The 22,167-nt window shown below is 49.9% G+C and overlaps 1 protein-coding gene across 1 annotated transcript in view; it reads right to left on the bottom strand.

Annotated features, from left to right (window-relative positions):
- STK10 (serine/threonine kinase 10) overlaps window positions 1-22,167 on the bottom strand; it is an 86,585-nt gene that overhangs the window by 32,669 nt on the left and 31,749 nt on the right. Inside the window, exons 3-7 of the mRNA XM_019741192.2 lie at window positions 15,046-15,094; window positions 13,006-13,155; window positions 2,763-2,835; window positions 1,593-1,787; window positions 946-1,027 (exon numbers count right to left, since the gene is read on the bottom strand). Coding sequence (XP_019596751.2) covers window positions 946-1,027; window positions 1,593-1,787; window positions 2,763-2,835; window positions 13,006-13,155; window positions 15,046-15,094 — 549 coding nt within the window. The remainder of the gene's footprint in view (window positions 1-945; window positions 1,028-1,592; window positions 1,788-2,762; window positions 2,836-13,005; window positions 13,156-15,045; window positions 15,095-22,167) is intronic.

Genomic DNA, 22,167 nt, shown 5'->3' on the forward strand with positions numbered 1-22,167 from the left:
GCATGTCCACTCTCCTGTGAGAGGCCTGCTTCCAAGGTCAACCCTCAGCTGGCCTCTGGGAACTTGATTTGGGGTAGGCTCCCATCACTGACTGATAAAACAGACCCACTCTGCCTAAACTTTTTGTATAAACAGTATGGTTCACGCTGAAAACCGCCAGCTCCTCGAGTCTGGCATTGTGGTACATGCCAGGCAAAGGGTGCCTATGTATGACCAGCCCCCAGCAAAAGCCCTGGGTCTTGAGTTCACTAGCTTCCCTGGTAGACATTGCACACGTGTCGGCACAACTCATTGCCGAGGGAGCTAAGCAGGTCCCGTGTGACTCTGAAAGCTTGTGCCTGGTTCCTCCCACGTGCCTTTTTCCCTGTATCTTTTTTTACCCATCGTCATGCTGAGTACAACTATATGCCGAGTCCTGTGTGTCCTCTTCGGGAACCATCGGATCTGGGGGCGGACACACGCGTACCTCCCCATCTCATCTCCGGTCCCCCTAGCCTCACCCCGGCTCCCACGCCTTGGCCTCCTGGCTCTTCCGGCTCGTGCCACTCACGCTCACGTCCCATTCTGGCCTGGCTCCCTCACCACCTCGGTGTGTCTGCGCACACAGAGACCCCTTCTGTGTATTCCCTTCGTGGGACAGCAACCCCTCCGAGGCCCGCCACCCAGCTGTGCCATTTTCACCAAAGCCCTTGTCTCCCCTGCTATGTGCACATCTGCCCCGTGAGGACAGAGCCCTGGGGAACTTCTTTCACTGTAGCGCTCCCAGCCCAACAGCTGTCATGTAGGAGGTGCCCAGGGAAAGTTGGCTGATGAATGAATGGACCTGGGCTGGATGAGGAACACATCAGCTTCCAGGTCATGGCTGATCTCATGTGTCATCTGTCTCCAAAGAAAGGGCAGCGCAGAGGGGCAGGCAGCCAGCCCCGGGAGAGGGGACCCACTCACCTCCAGGAGCTGCGCGGCACTGGGCCGGGTCTCAGGGTTCTTATCCAGGGCTGTCTTTAGGAAGTCTCGGAACTCCACAGACCTGGAGGACAGGTGGCGGCTGTAAGCTCAGAGCAGGGCGAGAGCCAAGAAAACTCCCCACGTCCCCGACTCCATTCTCCCAGGAGTCCTGTGTTTCCCAAACACGCCCATCAAAGGACAAAGGGCGTCTTCATGAGCTAAAAGGCGGAGGCCACGGGACCTTCAAGATGACCTTCTCATCACGGACATCTCTATACAGACGGGGACATGGAAATCAGAAGAGCAGGGACTTGCCTGAGGCCACAGAGCAAAACAGCGGTGCTGGGGTACAAGCCCGAGCCCCATTTCCCAGCCCAGGGTTGTGCCATGTGGCTGCTGAGGCTGGCCTGGGCTCCTATTCCCACAGTGGCACCTGGTTTCTTTGGGTCACCCATCTGTTTTGATGGCGTGCCTGTGAGGAGCGCACGGAGGGAAGCAAGAGGCACAGAGGACCCAGAGAGCTGAGAGGCCTGGGGGCCCCGGCCGCTCCCCCACTTTGGGGCCTCGCAGTGACAGGAGAGCCCTGGCACCCCCCTCCCCCAATCTGCCTGCTCCGTGTCCTGTCCAGCAAGACCCTTGCTCCTTACCACTTAGAAGGTGTGAGCAGCGTGGGGGGATCCGACTTGGCGATTTTGAGCAGGACCCGCATGGGGTTGAGCTCGTGGTGCGGGGGCTCGATCTGGGCCATCTCAATCAGAGTGATGCCCAGGGACCAGATGTCGGCTTTGTAGTCATACGGGGTGTCCTTCATGGTCTCACACATCACCACCTCGGGGGCCATCCTGAACCAACCAAGGGACAACACAGGGCTAAGAAGCTGGCCTCCACAGGCACTTCTCAGCGACTCAGGTCAAGGCCCAGCACAAGCCCACGCCAGCGAGCACTCCTGAATCACGATTTGCGTATTGTCCTTCCCACTGTCTTCCTCAGGAGGGTCCTCGCACAGAAAGACGCCATCCAAGCGGCTCCAACACGTCCCGCTGCAGTTCCCGATGCCTGCCACAAGATGGCAGCAACAATCCAGACACAGAGTCCTGGGGCGGGTGAGGGGCAGAGAGGAAGGTGCCCAGAAAAAACTGGGGCGGGAGGGGTGGTGGTAAGAATACAACCGCAGGGAGAGAAGGGATGGGAGAGAAGAAAATAAAGAGGAACAAAAGGGCAGAGAGAGAGAAAGAAGGGGTGAGTAACAAGCAAGCAAGAAGGAGGCTAACTCCACAATGGGAAGTATTGCACATGAAAAACAGAAAGTAGTGAGGTGTGAAACTGAGTGACAGAGTGGTTTTGGGGTTCATTAAGTAGTAGTTTTCAGGAAGAAGGAAACACAATGGACCAGAGAAGCCCAGGCGACTTCATGCGTCAGTAGGAACTGAACTTGTCTTGCTCATCTTTAGACGCAGCCCAGCCTCAATCCATACTTGTTGAACTAATCAAGAATTGAACCACTTTTCAGGAATTCCAGTTAAAGTATGATTAATGGAGCATTTTCTGTGTGCATCACCCCCTTTAATCCTCACAGTAGCCCATTAAGTGGATGCTATTAATCCCTGATTTTGCAGGTCAGGACACTGAGGTACAGGGACACTAAGTAACTTGGCCAAGGCCACGGCATAGTAAGTGGAGACGGGTCAGACCCAGCAGTGCCTTGGGCCCTTGCCTCCGGCCGCCCTCTCTCCTCTGTACCAGCCAGCAGTCACCTTGGGGACTTCGAGGTTTAACATTCCGTCCACCATTCCATTTCCAGAAGCTACACGACTCACCAATAAGGTGTTCCGATGAAGGAATCTCGTTTCTGCAGGGTTTTCAGATTCTTGGCAGACACTCCAAAGTCAGCTGCAAGACAAAAATCTCAGATGGAGTATTCCACGGACATTCCTCCCCGCTGGGTGTGGACTCAGAGGTGTGTGCCCCAAATCAACCGACAGATGCTATCTTCTATGTCGCACATTAGTGACCATTAAAACTGCATCTACTGCTGTTAGGATGTACTGACACACACTTTCCTACTTGCTAATGAGAGTATAAACCAGAAGAACATTTCAGGAAAGCAGTTTGGCAATAAATCGCAAGAACCTCTAAAGTATCCATATTCTTCTGATCCAGTAATCCCAAAACCAGGAACGTATACCCTAATGAAATAATCTTAACTATAAACAAAAATGATGCATAATGATGTTCATCAAAGTGCCACTGTAATAGTGACAAATTAAAAACAGCCACAATCGCTGAGCTTCTGGGGAGTGATTTTAATGAGCATTTCATTGGCTACGACACTGCCACTGAGCAAAGCTTAGGGAGTGATTTTTACACGTTTTCTATATGAGTCCAATATATGATATATCCTGTGTTTTCCAAACACATTTAAGATAGTATAGCAAACACAAACACACAGACACACACAAAGATAAACCAAGAAATGAGGAGAGGTAAGACAGATAAGGTAAAGGGTAAACAACTGAACACATTAATAAAAGTGTGATATATCCCATACAATAGAATATTTTGTAGTCAAATTAATTTTGAAGTATTTTTATCCAACATTTTAACACTGAATTAAATGTATTACTACATATCAATATTAAACATTTACTGTGTATTTAATATTAATGTTTATTATGTATTTAAATACTTTACTACTTAACAATACTAAAACATTTTATTTATATACTTATAAGGTCAAGTGGGAAAAGGGGGAGACACACAGTTGAATACATCCTATGGTCAGAATTAGGCCCCTCTCCCCCAACAAAGGGCCCAATTATTCAATGAACTGACTTGGGGGTAATAACCAAACTGTTAAAATGATTATCTGCAGGTGGTGAGACTAGGTGAGGTTTCTTCTACTTTTCTGAATTCCGTAAATTTGCTATGATGAACATGCATGACTTTCAGGAATAACAAAAAATAAATACAATTTCTCTTTAAACCCACACCCCACACCACCCGTGTCCCTTCACACACCCACTGCACAGAGAAGAACCCAGGGCCACCAAGAGGAAATTTCCCCTACTGCTCCACTCTTCTGGGACAAAGTTTCATGTTGGTTGAAAAGCAAACTCAGGGAAGCGACACCTTGAGAGAACTGGTGGTGCTCATTTGACGCCGCCGGGGTGTTAGAACTGCCAGCTGCTTGGGGAGCCTCTGCAAGGGTCTTGAAACAAAGGAGCTGGCCCCACACCACAGCCAGGTGACAACCTGCATTCACTCACTCATGATTTCAAACCAGGAGGGACCCTTGTGCTAAGAGCCTGGGCCTGAATACGGAAAACTGAGTTCCAGTCTCGGCCCCTGTATTTCACTGGCTTATTCATCTCTCATCTGGTGCCGTCAGGAGCCAGACACCAGCCAGGACCCGAGGATACAGTGGGGCCGAAGCAAACTAAGTCCTTTTCCTCAGCACTCTAAGTTTAGAGGCAGAAGCAGACAGCAACCAGATAAACACCAGCAATTGCCTGTGCATAACTGTAAAGTGTCGGAAAGATGGGCATACAGGACTAGGGGAAGCTACAGTGGAGGAGGGAAGGGAGGGAAGGGGGGGTTGGGGGAAGGGACAGGAAAAGGGAGAGGTGAGAGAGGGAGGAGGAGGCGGGAGGGGGAAGAGGAAGGAAGGGGAGAAGGAAGAGGGGACTGACGGGGAGGCCGAAGGGGGAGGGGAGGGAGAGAGATGTGGGGGGAGGGAAGGCCTGCAGGAAGAACAGCTGACTGCCTCGGAATGACTCATTCCTTCAACAAATATTAATTGAACAACTATTATGTGCCAGGCACTATTCTAGGTGCAGAAATGAACCAAAATCCTTACCCTCGTGTGGCTTGTTATTCTTGTGATGGAAACTGGCCCTCAACAAACACCATGTAGTTCCTGGTAATGAGAAGTGCTTACAGGGTGGGGGGAGAAGCTACTCTAGACAGGAGGTCAAGGTCTGGGGGAAGACGCTGTTTCTAGGAAACATGCTGGCTGGAGGACCTGGGAGGGGGTGGAAGCAGATCAGGTGGGAGACAGGCAGGGGCCAGGACAGTTACCAAGCCTCTGACCCTCAGCCTCCCTGTCTAACGTGGAACCACTCTGTAGGGTTGTCGTGAGGATTAAATGACACATGGAAAGCAGTCAGCTCCAAGCCCGGCTCTTGCTAAGTGCTCCGGCACAGGTGAGCGCCAGCAGCCTGAGATTCCTAGACTGGGCCACGGCTGGGGTGCACTGAGACCCTCTCTAGGGACCGTCAGGAAAGCTGGTGTCTGGAGCCCTGGGTACTAACTAGATACGTGTCATCCTCAGTCAGCGGATGACAGCCCTAGAAGGGACAGCTTGGCCGCGAGAGGGAACAGGGTCCTGTCACCTCCCAGGGTGAGAACGGCTACTACTTCAGGGTGCGGTGCAAACCCAGGTGAGAACCCAACTCTCCTGCTCACTGCCCTGGTGGCCTGGCCAAGTCACTTCCCCTCTGGGCTCCTGGGTAAGAATGGAGGGAGAGCTGGGCTCTCGCCCCCGCTGGGTCCATGGGGGTAGAGGGGCCACCTCCCCTGCCAACACCAACAATGGCTGGCATGCCATCCCAGGAAATCTTTCAGGTCTGTAACTGCCTCTCAGACTCAGTGTGAGGCTCCTAGGAGGGTACTGCCACCCCCCACCAGGCCTGGCTGGTTCCTTCTTGAGAAGGGACAGGAAAAGCAGAAACCACCAACTTTCACAATAACACCCAGTTGGTCCCCAGGGCCCTCCCTGAGGCAAGTGCTGGCCACCTTTCTGGGTAACTGCTACTTCCCCCTCTGCCTCACAAGATGGGGCCTGGGAGGAGGGTGGGGCGGCCCCTCCCTGCAGCCCGGGGACCTCAGGCTTTCCCCAGGCATGGGGTAGGGTGGCCCAGCGGTTTGCTCCCTGAATGGAGTTTATCAGCAGTGTCTCCTGATAGGTGGGGACACTGCCCTCACACAATTCAAGGGGGGTTTCCACCAGACAATCTCTTGTGATGGAAACACTGCTCCCTCTCATTTGAAAACAAGTCACAGACAAGCATAGCAGGTAGGTAGGGGCTCTCCCTCCATAAACTGTCACATCCATAAGGAAGAGGCTGTTTCTGCTTTGTCCACAGCTCTACCCCTGGCACCGTATCTGGTGCATGAAGCCCTCAACGGGGTGATCAAATGAACAAGTGAATAAGTGGACAGACTTTACTAGAATGCCTTTACTCCTGTCTTTAGGAAAAAAATGATAACACTGGGTTTCAAGAAACATGTTGACAGCAATTCTATTTCTAGAAATAGACCCCCAAAACCAGATTTATAATACCGGGTGTGCCAAAAAATATATACAAGTGGACACTTTGGTCGGCGTTGCTCAAGCAGTAGTTCGCCGTAATCAGAAGTGTCTGGACGCTGGTGGTAACCACTCTGGGCACCTTTTGTAATTGCAGAAGTCAAACCTGACTTGTATTCATCTTTTATTATCGGTATGTATTGAGTATTACAATTTTAATACATTTTCCCTTCTTAAAATGTGTATACCTTTTTTTGGCACCCTCTGTACATATGGAAGCTTATGAAAACATTCTTCAAAAGAGTGAAAAATTAGAAACAAACTAAGTTGCTGCTGGAGCCGGGGTTGGGGAATGAATAAGCAGATAAATTATGGTTCGCCCTGGCCATGAAATAATATGCAGCCCTGAAAAAGAATGGGGTCACAATTGTACTCATTTGGGAGTTTGTCCATAACACTTTGTCTCAAACACGCCTCTGGCTGAGCAGTCACATCACAGAATGTACAGCACGATTCCAGTAGCATCTTAAAAGAACTACCTATGCACACGGTGTGGGCACATACTCCACAGACACAGAAAGGGGTCCAAAGGGTTGCCCATCAAACTTAACAGTGACTACCTCCCCGGAAGTGGGGTTTTGGTGGGAGCAGCACACTGAGCGGGTCTTACTTTTCTTATTTTATATACTTTTATTCTTTAAAATGTTTTTGATAAACAGTATGCATCGCTTTTATGGCTTAAAAAGCTGAAATGCATATAGCAAAGATTTGGGGATTTATAGAGTTTCACTTTTGTTTTCTCGCTTTTCAGTAAAACCCAGTGGGGGCCAGGATATGGTGACAAAACTTCACACTCCATGAGGGCGTGGGGGAGGCAACTGGTACAGCCGGCATGGAGGGCACGCCAGCCCCCGGTGTTACCAAAAAGCTGAAAACACTGCACAAACCCAACAATTCTACTTCTGAGAACTCCTCCTAAAGGTACGATTTCAGAAAGAGATTCAGATCCATGAACAAGCACCTACATCCCTGCATTTGTTAGAGAATAAGATGAGAAACCTCAATATCCAACTTTAAGGGTTTCATAGATAAATTACAATTCATGCATGTGTTGGGATGCAAGAAAAACGTTAAATAATGTTTTACGAGGAATATTTACGGTTATGGGTAAAACATGCTGACACTCAGGTTTTTAAAAATATACTACAATCCAGACTTTAAAAAAAATACATATTTATCTAATAAAAACTAATATTTACTGAGACCTTGCCAGGTGTACAGCCCTGTGCAAAGAGACTTATGCATCTCATTTATCTCTGCCTCTACATATCATCTGCATATATATTCCTATGCATCTCATTTCCATCTGTGATCCTTTGGGGAAGGGAAAATTATTATCCCCATTTTATAGATGCGGTAACTGAAGTTTAGAGTAATTTGTAGATGGTCAACCAGCCCTGAGGACAGATGTGACACTGAGTCTGTGCTCTTCACTACTATCTGTTCCCACCTTCCAGGACACAGAAAAAAGTCCAGAAGGAAGCACACAGTGGTGTGTCTGACAAGATAAGGAAGTGACTTTAATTTCCTTCTTTGTGGGTCCACTTATTCCAAGTTGGCTACAGGACTATACCTAACTCTGTATTCATTTATAGATGCTGTTTTTCCTGATTACCATCTTATCAAACATTCAAACATTTACAGATTAAAAAGTCTCCATAATCCTGGCAGAGATAAACATTTAGGAGTTTGCTGCCAGATGTATTTATTTGTATTTGTATAAATAAAAATGCTGTAACTTAAAGTGATATAATTTTAATGTATTTACTACTTTGATAAAAATGAAATCTGATGAAACACACTATGTTACACTTTGTTTTCCCCTTCCCAGTGTGTACATACACTCGGGGGTTAGGCGAGCCAACACCCGCGGTCAGAAGACCCCATCTAACTTATGACTCTGCAAGTGGGCCTTTCGCATCAGTGAATTAAACCAACCACAATTGAAAATAGCAGTTTTTAATACAGTTCAATCCATAGTTGGGAGTAACTGTTTTCTATCGGTGGTTAGTTGAATCTGCAGATGTGAAATCCGCAGATACGAAGGGCCAACTGTATTTCTTGAAAAAAATCCTCATCTAAGTGGACCCATGAAGTGCAAACCTGTGTCATTCAAGGGTCAACTGTACATCTTTACAAGAGACTACACATTTTCTACAAGGGAATTTTCAACAACTGAAAAAGATTCCATCGTATGACAGTACCGTAACTTATTTAATCCCCTAGTGGAGTACACTTAAATCATTTCTGATTTCTTGCTGTTGTAAACATTGTTGCAATGAACCTCTTTCCACGTATGTGTATATGTATATCAAATATTATTTTTACAATCAGAAAACTACATACACAGTGTAAACTGCATTGTATGTTATGCGGTATATATACACACACACACACACACACAAGCAGTGAACTTAGAATGGATGAAAATATATGAGAATCTCTCATCTGTCCACTTAACTGTAAGCAACCCAAAGAATCCAAGATAAGAGGAGCTGTTTCCCAGGCAATGCCAGGCCGACTAAAGCCAAACCACTGTCCAGCAGCAGTCTGCACCCCTGCTCCTCCCCTAGACCCTCCACCCCATGCCGGGAGGGGGCTTGCCCTCCAATTCTAGGTCTGAGAACCTCCCAGGTGGTGCTCAACCAACGGTGGTGCCATGTGCCCCAGGAAGTATTTGGATTAGAATGGTGGTGGTCTGGCTGTCACATGAACAAGACTGCTCCTGCCATTTAGTTGGGGAGAGGCAGGGACACGGGACCTCCTACAGGATGCAAACCGTCCCATCCAAAATGCCAGCAGTGGTCCTGTGGACAGACACTAGCCAGGGCCCCCCTGGTACAGACAGGGAAGTGAAGCCCAGAGAAGGTTTGGGACCTGCTGAAATTGGGCTGGGGACAGGAAAAAGCAAAGGCTCACATCCCCCAGCCTGGAATCCCATCCAGATTACAGCAGCCAGCGGCCTGCCTGGGTTTATTAGGAGGGAGGCTTCCCCAGGGCACCCAAGTGACTTCTCTTCATTAGCGGGACCACCTGCCTTCCCAGGAGTGTCATGGAAACAGTCCAGGCAGGGAAGTGAGAAGCTCCTACTGTGATCTGAGACAAATTGCCTCATCTTTCTAAGCCGCAGTTTCCTCATCTATTGAATGGGGATCATATTATCTAAGCCAAATGTAAGACTGGAAGAACTGCTCTATTTTTCTGTTCACTTCTCGTTTTCTTGTTTTTCAGGCAACTAGACACACGTGACCACTAATGAAGCCATTGTTTTCCCATTAATTCCCCTCCATTTTCGGCCTCCTATCCCCATTGCCTTCATCGACTCTCTTCTCCCCACATAACCCTGTCTTTTTCTGGTATTTTCTCCCAAACACAAATTCAGTCTTTTTTCTTGCTTCCCACCCCTCAACACTTCTGCCTCACTCACTCCCCTTCTTCTGGGTCTCTGTTATTCAAATAGACTGTGCCATTTCCAAAAGGTTGTGCCAGCCAGTCTGTGGCAGACAACAAGCTGTTTTCGTAGCCAGTCCAAAACCTCTCTTCTGGAAAACCATCTCCACCACCCCAACCACACTGCTCCATGAGGAGGTGGGAGACTTCCATATTGCTACCCTGTTTCCCCGAAAATTAGACCTAGCCAGACCATCAGCACTAATGCGTCTTTTGGAGCAAAAATTAATATAAAAGCCAGTATTATATTACATTATATAATATTATATATTATACTATATTATATTACATTACATTACATTACCCAGTCTTATATTACAGTAAAATAAGACTGGGTCTTATATTAATTTTTGCTCCAAAAGACGCATTAGAGCTGATGGTCCGGCTAGGTCTTGTTTTTGGAGAAACACGGTACATGAGCCCACCCTCATTCTCAGAGACTGACCACAAGCTGGGCCTATCAAAGAAGCCCTCCTTACTGGGCCTCGTTGATTGGTCCAGGGATCTGCACCTGAGCCAAGCTGAGCCAATCAGAGCCCTTCACTGGGATTATGGACTCTGAGATCTGAAATGAGGTTCAGATCATCCTGCAGGAAGTGATGCTGGGAAAAGTAAAAACAGACCTTGCCAGCAGCTTCGTGGAGGAGGTTGGTCTGAGAACCTAACCAACACACACAAAAAGGCAGAGACAAAAGAGTCTTGGCAGCATTGTGTTCCAGGGTCCAACTCACCTCGATGCTCAACTAGCTATACCTCCTCCCCAACTCGGTTCCATACGCCATATACACACATTCTCCTGTCTGCCTTTGTCACAGGAGATGGTTTTTATCACTTGCCACCAAAAAAGTCTAAAAAGGAGGGTATTGGTTACGCACGTGGGCTCTGAAGCCAGATACGTTAGTCTGAACCCCCGTTGTTCTTACTAGCTGTGTACCTTGGGCAAATGAACCTCTCAGCTTGCCACATCCCTCCTCTGTAAAATGTCACCAGTGGTCTTTGAGGATTAAATGAGGTACTACATTATCAAACACTGGCTCAGTGCATGGTGGGCACAGGGAAAGAACCAGGACGCCAGCCTGCTGACGACAGCACACAGGGATTCCGGGTTGGGTCAAGGTGGGGGAGAGAGGCGGGTGTGTGTTCCTGCCAGGCCCACGTGCCAGGCCTGCTGTGCGTCGGGGGGCCTTTGGGAATGAGGGGTCCTGCAGAAATCAGAAACCGAGAAAGTGCTGGCAACGCTAGAAGCTATTATGTATTGAGCACCTACTAATGCCAGGCTCTGTGCTGGGCTCTTTGATCTTGAGACCAGTTCAGACCTCAGCTTAGAACTGGAAAGACCCCAGAAGTTGTGAAATTCACCTCCCATCTCCAGAGAATCATCTCTGGGGAGAGGAACAAAGGTTCTTCAGAGTGTGGGGTACACCCCTTCCAGCAGCAGCTGCCCTCAGACATTACTCAGCTCAAGAAAGATACCTACCACGTGCTGGGCCTGTGCGATGTGCTGGCCCCAGAGACACTTTGCATGCATGGTCGCACTAAATCATCACCCCAATTCTATGAGGAAGCAACTATTACCCCATCCAGAGTTTGAGACACTGGCACTCAGAAGGATTCGGTGACTTGCCCCAGGTCACCCAATGCCAAGTGGCAGATCCAGGACAAAGATACAGACGGGACTTCAAAGTCCACACGCCACTCAATACCCTAACTGCCTCAGGCAGCAGACACGGTTCCCTGCTCTCTCTGTACAAATGGATACCCAGGCGCCACGGAGAACTGCTTCATACCCACCCAGAGCTGAAACTGGTGCTTTACTTGGCACCTATCAAATGATCTCAAAGGAAGCTAGAAATCCTGGACAGAAGGAAATATTTAACACGAGAAAGAAGCAAAACACCTAGGAGCAGAGAGGGACACGCCCCTGCGTCCGCTGGGACAGTACTGAACCTACTTCACCCCAATGGTCCCAGCAGCCCTGTGAGGCTGGTCTTCTGTTAGACCCATCAGACGGAGGTTTGGACGGGTAGGTATGTTTCTCCAGCTCAGAAGTGGCAAAGCCAGGATCTGAATTGGCTCATCGGCGTCCAGAGCCCCTTGCTTTCTGCTCAGCTCACCCTGCTGCTTCCTATCGGTTTGTACCCCACTGAGAAGCACAGACATAGTCTTCAAGAAGGTAACGCCTTTGCTTGGGAGAAAGAACTCCTGAGCAATCAATTCTTTTCTGCCTCCCTTAGTCACATAAGGACATGGGGAGGGTGTGCTCCAAGGGCCCAGACGGTCCCAGGAAGCCAGGAAGAGGCACGCAGACCACCACCCCATCTCCCAGGCCTCCTCTACCGCTTTGCCAGGCGGTAGATTCCAGCTGGGAAGGAGGATTTCCCAAAACAGAACAGGCCTCAGCAGGGACCCTGGAGCCCCGGCAGGAAATGGGTAAAGACTGGCACATTCAACTCTCCCTGACGTTTTTTTCCGTCTTAATTGGCTTCCTGGTTTTCTCAACTGCATATGCCAACTCATTTGGAAAACTGGTGCACCCGACTGCTTCTATCCCACCCTCTGCTACATTTGGCGTGGGATTCTGGAGTCTGCCCCACATGTCAGCAACGTCTAGATTTAGGGGATGCAGGGGGGGGGGGATATAGCATGGGAAATGAGAACCCCACTGGGCACATCTCAGCCCAAGGCTGCTAGGACACCCCATCTCTCCATCTCTGTTCCCCAACCCAGGGCTCCCCTGCTCTGCCCAGGCCCTCACATGGTCCCGACCCAGGTTTTTGCCTCCTACAAGTGATCAGTTCTTGATGTCTGAGCCGAAGGTTTCCCTTGAATTCCCCAGAGCACATGAGCAAAGAGCTGGGCCAGCACCCCATCCCCCAACTGTGGGCCTCATGGGCAGGGTCACTCTTTGTATCGAGGGACCGTCTTGCGTGCTCTGGGATGTTGAGCGTCCCTCACCTCTCCGCACCAGATGCCAGCAGTCTCTCCCTGCCTCTAGCTGTGACAACCAATGACACTGCCAAATGTCCCTGGGGGACAAAATCACCATCAGTTGAGACAGACTGAGCCAATGGGCCCTGTACGTGGCCTGCGGTCCAGGACAGGGGAAGGAGGGCTGTCACATCCTGGGCGGCCACAGTAAGGCTCCCCTGCTCGGCCCCCGCTGCCCATGGAGTCCAGGAGGACATCTCCAGGCAGGCAGCGTGGTGCTCTGCCTTCCCACCGTCACCCGCAGGCGCCCTTACCCAGCCGGATGTCTCCCTCAAGGGTCATCAGCACGTTGCCGGCCTTCAGATCCCGGTGGATGATCCTCTTGCCATGCAGGAAGTGAAGTGCTTCCAGCATCTGCCGGCAAACAACCTGAATCTGGGGCTCGGTGAGGCCTCTGTCCAGCTCTGGAAAGCAAGAGAACTTGTCAATTCAGCAAGCGCTCACTGCCGGCAGCTCCAGGTCAGGCCCACCCACAAAAGCCACCAACATGAGCGAGCACTTACTATGTACCACGTTCACTTTGTGAGTACCTCACTTGTTACCTATTTCGTCCTCACAGTAACCCTACGGAGCAGGCACAATTATCATCCCACTTTACAGATGAGAACACTGAGGCTCAGAGTGCCAGGTCACTTGCTCAAGGTCACCCAGATAGGAAGTACAGATGAGATTCAAACCAGCCAGTCTGGCTTCAGATCTCAGGTTTGTAAACACATTCCTTCTGAGATGGAGAGATCGTTCTGTAAGCAAGACTGAGTGATGCTTCCTCTGAGTAAGGCTCTGTGTTCAGTACAGCGACACAGAGAGGGACACAGAAACATTGAACAATGCTTGGAACACAAGGGGGTATGAGTGTGTGGAAGGAAGGGCAGGATGGGCAGCAAGCTGTCTGCCTGAGGAACTGGGAGGCTCCCCGGAGGAGAGGACATTGGACTGTGTCTTGAAGGAAGAAGAGGTGATTGAGAGGAGAAAAGGCAGGGCCAGGGCATTCCAGGTCAAGGAACCAGCAGAAGCGAAGGCCTGCAGCCTGACATGAGCTGGTGTTGAAGAAATGTCAACTGACTGACAGTGGTGGCACTGGAAACGTAGAAGGTGAAACCACGTTCTTGTGACAACTTTTTTTAAAAATTCCTAGATCAAGTTGTGCCTGAAGCTGGACCCTTGAACTTTTCAGTTATTTGTGCAAATAAATTCCCCCTCCCACATCCCCTACCCTTTCTTTTCCCTAACCTAGTTTGAAATCGTCTTTGATTCTTTATACCCTAGAGAGTCCAAACTCATACAAGACCACCATTTTTATTTTCTTGGCTTCTACCCTGAACAACGAAAATCTTCCAAGGCAGTCTCTGCTGAGAGAAGGCACACACAAGGGCCATTTCACAAGTGCCTGTAGCCTGTTCCCTACTGTCATTTGTCCACCTGGGAACTCTGGGAGTGGCAAAGGGCTCTGCAGGGAAGACCAGCATTTCTATAGGTCAGAATGGGGAAAGGCTGCCACAAATTTGAGGCATTCCTGAGATAAACGTGGGAAAGACAGTTTCTTCACAATAAAAAGTGGCTGGATGGTGCTACACGATGCTGAGGGCACCTCCCCTCTCCTGAGCCGCCCCAGAGTCCTGGACGTGTGACTCAACCTACTGGAGCCCCAGACCCACAGGCTCTCTCACTCACTGCCCACCAGGCTGGCAAGAGCAGGGGAGAACGCAGGGCGGGCAGCAATTAGGAGCCGAGTCACCCAGACCTGAGTTCACATCTCAGCTGTGCTGTGTGATTCTAAATATCAGCAGGTCGAGAATAAGACAGATACTCCAGATTTTATCCATGAGAATACACGTGAAAGCAGCTACCACAATCTCCAGCATACAGGGACTACTCGCAAACCAGGGGTGGTTACTGATACATTTTCTTGTTATTGCTCACGCTTGCCTGGGACATCAAGACCTGACAACATCCCCACTGAGCTCTTAGGAAATGAGTGGGGATCCCCGCTTTTCAAAGAACCTCCCTCAGGTGTCTCCTTTTCAGCTCCTGAAAGTGCTATGGGGTCAGGCAAAGGAGGCTCAAGGGAACGAGTGACCAGCTCAAGGACACAGGGCTTTTCTAACAGGGAGTGTTCCTTGTTTCCCAACGAGTGGCCTGTGTTCTCCCCAGGAAGCCAACCCCTGCTCCCAAAAGGGGACAGAGCGGGGAGGTGCTCAAATAGGTCAGGGCGATCCGTGGGGTTGGGGAGTGAAGGACGCCCATCCCAGACAGAGCCGACCGGGCACCATCGCCCTGGGTCCAGAGACACTCACCCAGCATGATGGCATCCACAGCTCCTCCAGGACAGAACTCGATCATGATCTGCAGGAAACACCAGGCAAAGTAATGATGAGCAGGGGCGCACAGCCCATGAGATGGCGGACCCGAGGGGCCCAGTCCCAGCCCAGGCAGGACCAGCCAGCGCCCATTGCCCTCACTCGCCAGCCTCTCCTCCTCCTACTGCCCCAGGACCTGCCCAGTCTGCACACCCCCACAAATCTGGCCCCAGCCCTCACAGGAGGCTCTAACACCCAAGGGAGTTGCTGGGGCACTTCACTTTTCAGAAAAAGAAAAACTGTAGGTTCAGTGAACAGCCTTTTCAGCCAAGCCCACACCCTCCCATTCCCCTCCCACCCGTCCTGCTCACTGGTCCCCACCTGCCAGCTGCCCTACTTCCTGCACTCCACAGCAGGGGTCTCAGAGGACACCTTCCAGCCACACACAAGCCAAGTCCTCCCAGAATCTCAGCACCTGTCTCTTGCCTCTTTCCATCATTCAGAGCCCGGGACCCTGGCTGCCTCGGGACATCAGGACATCAGGGCTTTGAAGACCAGCTCAGGTGACGAAGCCAAAGCCCAGAAAGGGAATGTGACTGACTAAGGACACACACAGATTGTGTAGCGGCAGGTCCCAGACTAGAAAGCAGGTTTCCTAATCCCCACGTTGTTCAGGCATTCATTCATTCACTTATTCACTCATTCATTCAACATACACCTACCACACCCCCCACTGGTAGCAGGCTCTGGGAGAAGCACCAGACCCAGGCCCTCGAGGGCTCCCAGACCAGTGCAGGGGATGCAAAAAGAGTACAAAGTGCGGTGGGTACTGACACAGGCCCTCCCCTCTGGTTCACTCCCACCTTCACTCTCGCCCATTCTGGGCTGCTATCGTATGTACAAAGGTGCTTTTTCTTTTTCCTTAAGTATTGATTCAGGTGGGTGGGAAAGGTGGAAAGTGACATAAACTTTCAGCCACTCTTTAGCTTCCGGTTCCTGGCCCCTGCTGGTTGTGACGTCTGTCCAACCAAGAGGCAGACACACTGCCCGTGGGGCGATCAGAAAGGCACAGACACCCCACTCTCTAACAGGGTGCTGACGAAAAGGCAAAGGTGGTAGACTTGAGTGTGAGTCCTGGTAGTGCTGTGTTACCTTGGGGAAGCCATTCAGTCTCCCCAAGCCTCAGTTTCCCCATCTGTAAAATGGCACTCATCACCTCTACCTCCACCGTCCTCCAGACAGTGAAGTGAAAGCCACACCAGTTAATATGCACTTGTTAAAGCTCTAGCAAACGAAATCACCCGAAAGCGTCATACTCAGACCACGTTCCTTAGGCTTCTTACAAAAATATGCGTTCCCAGAAGCAGTTTATCAACACACCCGCAGCTATTATCAAGAGTCAACAGGAGAAGTGGCCACACCCAGTGGTTCCTGCACCGTTCAGTGGAATGGTCCCTTACACAACACCCTGACCCAAGGTCTTCGTGACCCCTGCTCTCCAGAACTCAGCACTAAGAAAGCTTGAGCACTCCGCTAATCTGGTTTGCTTCCTCTTCTGCAATTCACCAGCTCCATGACCCTAGTGCTTCCCTTTTATTTATTTTGCCATGGCTGCTGGGAAGCTCCCAGTTTAGCTTTGGTTTATTCCCATGAATAAATGTGCCAAGTTTTGGTTCTATGCCAGGATTAAACCCACAATATTTCACAATTTGTATATGGACCTCGATCAAGTGCTTTCAGGAAATCACTGCCTGTCACCCGTACCTCAGAAGTTTGAATCTGTTTTTGACACAACAGTCCTCGGCATGAACCTGAGCATGTGGCAAAATATTTTTTTCTTCTCTTTTTTGAAAGTGGGTTTTTTTCATCCTTTTGGTTTTGAAAGTCTCACATCTTAGTGCCTTTTGTGTGATGCACACACACAAAAAAAAGTATCTTTCCTGACTTGGTTCTTACTGGGCCCCATTCATGCGTCTAACACTTACCTTTCAGCTTATCAGCAGTAGGGCTACAGGGGACATTTACAGGGGATGTTTACAGGAACGCAGGGGAATTCATTAACAAAATAATCATCTCAATAAATAAAATAATAAAATAAAATAATTAAATAATCACCTCAATGCCTTAGGAAGTTACTAAATACGCATGCTTAGAAAAGAGAATGGGGGCCAGCCCGGTAGCTCAGGTGGTTGGTGCTCCATGCTCCTAATGCCTAAGGCTGCTGATTCGATTCCCACATGGGCCAGTGGGCTCTCAACCACAAGGTTGCTGGTTCGACTCCTGCAAGGGATGCTGGGCTGCACCCCCTGCAACTAACAACGGCAACTGGGCCTGGAGCTGAGCTGCGCCCTCCACAACTAAGATTGAAAGGACAACAATTGACTTGGAAAAATCCCGGAAGTACATACTTTCCCCCAATAAAGTCCTCCCTTCCCCAAATTGAGAAAAAAAATCTTAAAAAATTTCAATGGGAAAATAATTTTTTTAAAAAAAGGAATGGAAGCATATACATCAACACCCAGGGAAGGGTGACAGGTAGTCTATACTTGTATGTATTTTCCACATTTTAGTCAACGAATATGTGTTATAAAATTTTGTATCAGAAATATTTTTAAAAATATTTTATTAAAACTTTTTTAAAGGAAAGAACTGGCCTAAAATAACCCGTGGCTACAGATGCAGCTGTTCTTCTGAGGGGGATGGGGTGTCTGCACCCGTCCACTAGGAAAGCCCCAGCAGGCCTGTGCCCACAGCATCCTGGGACGAAAACATGCTGCTGAGGATGGAGGGTTCCTAGTACCAAGCTCGAGGCCTCTGAGTCCTCATCAAGCCCCAAACCCAACTTCCCCCAGAACCAAGGACCAACTCCTGAACCCATTAGAAGCTCGTCTTCCTGGTTCCCTCAAGAGGGCGGCAAGCAGCTTGTGGCTCAGGGTTTTCTCAGAACCTGGAGAAATGAGGTTTGTGATCAGTTTAATCCATTGACAACGACCAACTGAGAGTCTACTAGGGACCCATATTGCTAGGGTGAGTGGGGGCCATAAAAGTAGTATTCAGTCAACAAACACTATCTGGTCTCCCAGTCTGTGACAAGCCTGGGGACTGGGGACCCCGGACGAATCAGACAGGTCCCTACCCCAAGACCATGGGCAGAGGCAGATACAGAGATGAGAGGTACAGGCACATTGTGACTGAGTCACCCAGAAGCCCAGGGCCACATTGGTTAACCAGGCCTGGAGCTACCCTGGAGAGCTTCCCAGAGGAGGAGACATCAAATTTACCAAGTGAAGAAAGACAAAGACAATCTAGGTAGAATACAGCAAGTGCAGAGGCAGGGCTGCATGGAAGAGTGTGGAAGGGGGAAGTATGGAGTGTTCACGGGGTTCAAAGGATGGGAAGAGAGCAGGCCACAAAGGTTACCTAGAATATGAACATCTCAAAGCATGAACTTTATCCTGAGGGCTCTGTATGTGTGGCTGGGGACAGGCACCAAAGGGTTTGAACAAGGGGTGCTGTAGACAGATTTCTGCCTCGGGGAGATCCTCCTGGATATGTTGTCTCTGGAGACTGGGAAAGGTGGGGGAAGCGTGGATTTGGGGCAAACAGCAAAAACGCCGTTTCATCCTGGTGCCCTGAGCATCACGCCTGCCACCTTCTTCAGGCGTACACAGCATTTCCCCCTTTCCCTTCGTGAAACAGCCAGGAGAGATGGCTCATTCCTGGCGGGAAGTGGGGGCCTAAAGCTATCAGAGAAATTATCTGCCACATGCCCTGATGTCTGGTTCAGGACTGGTCTAATCAGAGCAAAGCTGTTCAGTTCTGCTTGCTGTTGTAGGGTGCCATAATGTCTCCCTCTAGAACCTGTAAGGAAGCACACAGCTCTGACGGTAGCAGGCAGCCACCTTGCCACCATGAGGGGAGCCAGGGTAAAGGCAAAACTGAGGAGGGCAGAGAAAAATCACAGCATGATGGAGCCCTGCTCGAATGCCCCGCACACCCGACCTCCCTCGGAACTTTTCACATGGAACATGCAAGCCAATTAATGTCTTCTGTTGTTTAGGTTAGAGTTGAGATTTTCTGTTACTTGTTACCGAAAGTCTCTGATCTCACACATTTGGCAAGAGACAGTGAGGCTGAATTAGGGCAATGGGAGAGGAGGGCGAGGACACCATTCTGATGGGCAAATATTTTCCTAGAAATCGCTAGGTGGGACCAGTTAAAAACACTACATCAGTCGTTCTCAAACTTGAGCGTGCATCAGAATCTCCGGGAGAGTTTACTAAAATAAGACACAGATGGGGGCCCCACCCCAGTTTCTGGCTCAGTAGGTGTGGGGTAGAGTGCAAAGATATTTGTTTCTAACAAATGCTGTGGGGCTGCGGCTGCTCTCCCCGGACCATGCTCTGAGAACCTCTGCTCTACAGGAATTCGCGAAAGAGCAAGAGGCCTGGACCTCAGGCCACGTGTCTCCTCCCCCAACAAAACGTAACGTGAGACAGTGGTAGAAGTCTTGGGGGCAGAATTATCATGTCTTGTAGGCTCCGTATTAACCCGAAATTCCTCATCAGTGTTCCTTGCCTCTGACCAAAGAGTTAGGGGCTCGGGTAGGATGTCAGATCATCCCGGTAAGCCTTTACCAAGTGACGGTCTGAGAAGCCCTGGGTATTGGCAACAAGGCTTTAGGGACTTGCCTTATGAAAGACGGTCAGATTGAAACAGATGCAGTATTTCGATGAGTACTTTTTAAAAATAAGAAGGCAGGAGGGCCTGAGCTTGAATGAGGGCGCACATTCTGGTAAGGGAGGTTCTTGCTTTTTCTCCGGCCCTCTTGACAGATGAGCACCCTCTGCACGACTGGTCTCCCTCCTCAGCTCTCATGAGCTCTGTTTCCCTGGAGACCTAGGCCCATAGACACGCACAGACAGAGCCCAAAGCCCAGCGGGGGGCTGTACAGCAGCCTGTAGTCGCTGGCTTTCCTCTCTGGCTGGAGGCCAAAGGAAACTGGAAACCTGTGTTTACCTCCCTCCCTCATGAGTTTAGATTAAGCAGCTGTCACGGCGCAGCGTTAAGGGTCAAGGCCTTGCTACGTGATCCTGGGAGGACACCTCACCTCCCCGATCATTCATTCAGTCATTCAGTCACTCACTCATTCATTTGTGGAGTTAGCAGGCCCCTACCTAAACCCACACTATTTTAGACACTGGTATACAGCACCATACACACACAGCTCAATCCTGGGCCCAGTGTCCTCTCAGAGTTGCCCTGGAACCAGTTACTATAAACCTTCTGTGCAAATGAGGGCTCAGTTCAACACTCAGGACGGAGAGCATTTAGAATCTCTCTTTTCTACCAGGTCAGCCCCTCAGGACCAAACACTGACACCAAGGTGCTGGGCCAAGCTGATGCCCACACTTCTCAATAACACACACAAAGAAAACGCCCACAAGCAGCTGTTTCACTCATATGGTCTCCATGCCGCTGAGCTCCTCACAAGGTAAGTGGTCATCAGGTCAGTTCACCCGGGCCAGCCGCAGTTTCCCCCCCGCCCATGACGTTTAACAGGAATTGAGAGCTTACTCTGTGCCAGGCCCCGTGCCAATGCTTTGCACGGATTATCTCACACTCGCTATTTAAAGCAGGTATCATAAAACATGCCTCTTCCTCATGGGGTTTATTGTGAAGATTATACAGGATAATGTATGCCAGGCACTTGGAACATTACCAGACATTCAGTCAGTAAATGCTCAATAAGTGTCAGCAGTTACTGTAAGCATTTGATGACACTCTGTTCCCATTTTACAGATGCAGAAACTGAGGCCCAGGGAGATTATTAAGGTCACACAAATAGTAAGTGGCAGAGTTGGGGGCTGAACTGGGACTTATTTGGGTGCCAAGTCGGGGGTCCATTCACCTCCCCAATGGAAGAGACCCAGTGACCCCATCCTCCCTGACAAGTGCCTCAAGGAGGAAGCCACAAAAAGCTTGAGTCATACACAGCCCCTGGGTGGGTGGGAGAAAGGGCCCCTCTGCCTCCTTGCTTCAGCCCTCACTGGGCCCCACTGATCAGTGTACACATACCAAGTGAGCTTGCTCACCAGGAGATAAGAGAGCCAGGATGTCCCAGCCCAGATAAGAACAGGCTTGGACCACCCACAGGGTTTAGACATTAACTTTTACAGTCCACAGGCCGCAGAGTCAAGCGGCAGAATCGGGTCAGCAATGTCACAGCCCGCCAATCCCCAGAGACAACTGAGGCACGTTCAAAGCCAGAGGTGAGGCATCTACATCCTGGTGACCACACAGTGCTCCAGGCTTGGGTCCCCTCACCTCCACAACCTTTCCTGAAGCCAACAGGGGTGCTGGGTACACAGAGGTGCTCAATAAAATACTGGCAACACTCCTGGAAGTAAAGTAAGTCACGGCTGGGAGGTTTGGGCACAGCTCCAGATCTGCCACGGTCCTTCTGTTGTAACCCCTTTCCTGCTTTGAGCCTCAGTTTCCCCATCTGGAAAGTGAAGCTTTCCACAGCTGTAAGGTCATTTGCAACACTGACATTTTAGGTTTCCAGGTGACCGAAGTCACTTTATCATTGAGTAGGCAATTTATAAAAGTCCATTCACATCACCCACTAGCAGAGCCTGGACCCTGGTACACGGTCAGTGAGTGTTTGATGAGTGAATGTGAATGACATTTCAGCGGCTTTAAGATACCCAGAAATCAGGGCAAACCAGCCGAAGGGTGACTAATATAGATAACAGTCAGATTCTGCAAAGCAAGCCAGACAAAGCAAGGCAGTCCCTCCCTCTTCTGCCACCGAAGAGCTGAGATGCCGGCTGCCATCACTGAGCACTAATGCATACTAGCACTGTGCACGTTCTACAAGCATTCCTTTATGTACTCTGTGAGCAGTTATATTTATCCCTATTTTACAGGAGGGGAAATCAAGGCTTGGTGGGGAAACGGTTTCCCCAAAGCCACTCAGCTCCTAAGTGACAGAACCAGGTATAAACCCAGGTCGGCTTGACTCCAAGACACAGACACTGACGTGTGCAGCCATAGGCAAGCCCCTTTCCCTCGCTGGGCTTGTTTCTTCCTCGGGAAGCATGACAGCTGCTGCAA

This window comes from Rhinolophus sinicus, linkage group LG10 (assembly GCF_036562045.2).
Source record: "Rhinolophus sinicus isolate RSC01 linkage group LG10, ASM3656204v1, whole genome shotgun sequence".
In the NCBI taxonomy this organism is placed as follows: domain Eukaryota; kingdom Metazoa; phylum Chordata; class Mammalia; order Chiroptera; family Rhinolophidae; genus Rhinolophus; species Rhinolophus sinicus.